Source organism: Cynoglossus semilaevis, chromosome 10 (genome assembly GCF_000523025.1).
Source record: "Cynoglossus semilaevis isolate Cse_v1.0 chromosome 10, Cse_v1.0, whole genome shotgun sequence".
NCBI lineage: Eukaryota > Metazoa > Chordata > Actinopteri > Pleuronectiformes > Cynoglossidae > Cynoglossus > Cynoglossus semilaevis.
This window is the reverse complement of record NC_024316.1, coordinates 18,059,605-18,062,427: the sequence shown is the minus strand read 5'-3', so window position 1 is coordinate 18,062,427 and position 2,823 is coordinate 18,059,605. Positions and strand designations below refer to the sequence as shown.

Sequence of the window (2,823 nt, the reverse complement as noted above, 5' to 3'; positions counted from 1 at the left end):
AAAATACAGATAAACAAATGTTTAATAATTTTGGACAATATGGTGATTAATTACAAATAAATAATTTGAAAATATTTCTATTCTATACCATGTAAAGGGTGATGGGTTTTCTTGTTTGTTTGGTTTTTTATTTAACAATATTTGGTTGTTTGTTTGTTGTCTTTTTCCTAATCCAAGGTGTGGACAACGGTCAGGATATACCCCGGGACCTGCTGGTCGGAATCTACCAGCGCATCCAGAAGTGGGAGTTACGCACCAACGACGACCACGTCTCCCAAGTACAGGCGGTGGAGCGAGTCATCGTGGGCAAGAAGCCGGTCAGTTACCACGGAGACGCTCTGGTCTCCTGCTGCTGTCATTCCTGTTGTTGTTACATGCAACGGCCACACGTTGTCACCATAAACTGAAGGCTCGACGCCCCCCCCCCAACAGGTGCTGTCCCTCCCCCACCGCCGGCTGGTGTGCTGCTGCCAGCTGTACGAGGTCCCGGACCCCAACAGACCTCAGAGGACCGGGGTGCACCAGCGGGAGGTCTTCCTCTTCAATGACCTCCTGGTGGTAAGATGTGGTACTGCTGCTGGAGCAGAGACGTCCCCCCATGTCTCAGTCCACCTTAATAATGTCACTGTTTTATTTATTTCATTTATACCTTTTATGACCACCAGGTGACAAAGATCTTTCAGAAGAAGAAAACCTCGGTCACATACAGTTTCAGACAGTCCTTCCCTCTGGTGGAGATGCAGGTTCACATGTTCCAGAACTCATGTGAGAAACTGTTTTTTTTAAACCTTCTGGACATTCAGACTATTTATAGTTGACCCTGAGACTTTTGGTTTGTCTCCGTTGACTTCTCTCTCTCAGACTACCCCCATGGTATTCGCCTGACCTCAGCCATTCTGGGCGGAGAGAGGAAAGTTCTTATCGTCTTTATGGCACCGAGTCAGCAGGACCGCACCCGCTTTGTGAGCGACCTCAGGGAGAGCATTGCTGAAGTCCAGGAGATGGAAAAATATCGAGTCGAGTGTAAGGGGCTCCATCTAGTGGCCGTTACTATGAACTAATATTTTATGACGCATGATCGTTGTGTAACTTTTGGAAATGTGTCCATGTGGAATTATTACAATTTATAATAAAAATAATAATATATTTTTTTTCTCACTCGTCCTGTGTTTCTCTGCAGCCGAGTTGGAGAAACAGAAGGGCGTGATGCGGCCCAGTTTGTTGACCGGAGGCGTGGTCGGAGGCGGCGTGGGTGTCAAAGGTGATGTCGTGAACGGCACCCTGGGAAGGACCAGTTTTGACGACAACTGCTCGGTTGGTGAAGGTCTCAAACGCACGGCGCTCAGCTCATCTCTCAGGGACCTATCAGAGACAGGTGAGACTGTCCACTTCCTGTCGGTGGAAGCTCCGCACGTTTTTATTCAAACTGCTACATCCTGGTACAGAAAATTGCAGATCTTAACTGTATAAAAACAAACGTGAAAAAAAAAACAACAACAACTCTAGTTTTGCGATCTTTGCTAACCTGATTCCTCCTGGTCGGGTGCAGGGAAACGGGGCCGCAGGAACAGTGTTGGTTCTTTGGACAGTACCATGGAAGTAAGTCTCCGTCAGACTAGATGTAGAGTTTAACAGACAGTCGTCGTCGTCGTCCCTGACTCACCCCCCCTGGCATGTCCCGTACATGTACGCTGTACATATGAAGTCTGTGTGTACATGCATGTACGTGTGTCCCCGTGAACCTGTCCCGCATCTGACACCGTACGCTTCACTGTGAGCCCCCCGCCCCCCGTGTTTAGAAATCCTCCTCACCCAGAGGAGCTGCGTTTCGTTCCTTCAAGGCCCAATGGCCTGTCTCCAAATCAAACTCTAATCCAAGAGGGTAGTAGGACAGACCCCCCCCTCCCTCTCCCCCCTCCAGGGCTCCATCATTAACAGCCCTCAGCCTCACCAACGGTACCCGGTGCCGAGCGTCGTCCCCAGCTGCTACGTAACAGAAGACTTCCGGCCTCACCGCCCCATCCTGAGCCCCGGAATGGGGGTGGGGGGTGGGCCGGGGCAGCAACATACCACTGCTGGGACAGGAGTTGGGGGAGTCTCCAGCAGTGTCGAGAGAACAGGAGCAGGGAGCGGACCTGGGGGGATCGGCAGCAGCAACAACAGCAGCAGCAGCAGCTCCTTCCTGGGTTCCCTGTTTGGCAGCAAACGCGTCAAACCGCCAGGGCCCCTTATTCCACCGGGGCCACCCTACCCCGCACCTGTGCCCCCACTGACTACGGGAGGGCCCCCTCCTCACTCCCCTACATCTCTGTGCCAGGTGGAGGGGGGGCCTTCCAAGATCCAGGCGCTGCACACACAGTACTGTCACACCGGCAGCGTGCAGCCGCCGCCGCCGTACTACCATCACCATCGCTACCACGTCCAAGCCGGCCCCTCCCCTTTGCCGGCTGTGGCCCCTCATACTATACAGCGAGGCCCGCTACACTGTCGTCCGCCCTTAGGCCCGCCGCACGCTCAGCACCCGCAGCACCCCCAGCTCCCGCAGCTGGCCCATCTCTCCCAGCTTTCCCAGCTTGGCCTCACGGGACGTTACGCCAACATGGTGGTGGGCTGTCCCCCCCCCCTTTCTCCTCTCTCCCAACATTCCCCGAACCCGCAGTTTGCCCTCTACCACGCGCAGCCCACACACTGTATCAGAGGGGGGGGCGGCAGCAAACCCCCGCTGACCCTTTCTCACTCCCACCCGCACCCCCACGCACACTCCCAAACCCACCCCGGACATGTGCACACCCCCCACCCGGCCACCCCATCTCTCAACCAACT

General features: G+C 54.2%; 1 protein-coding gene across 1 annotated transcript in view; it reads left to right on the top strand.

The window, feature by feature from the left end:
- The window catches only part of iqsec2b (IQ motif and Sec7 domain ArfGEF 2b), a 29,723-nt gene that overhangs the window by 22,743 nt on the left and 4,157 nt on the right, over positions 1–2,823 (top strand). The window contains 6 exon segments of the mRNA XM_017036066.2: positions 410–558; positions 666–765; positions 862–1,023; positions 1,181–1,375; positions 1,550–1,599; positions 1,922–2,699. Coding sequence (XP_016891555.1) covers positions 410–558; positions 666–765; positions 862–1,023; positions 1,181–1,375; positions 1,550–1,599; positions 1,922–2,699 — 1,434 coding nt within the window.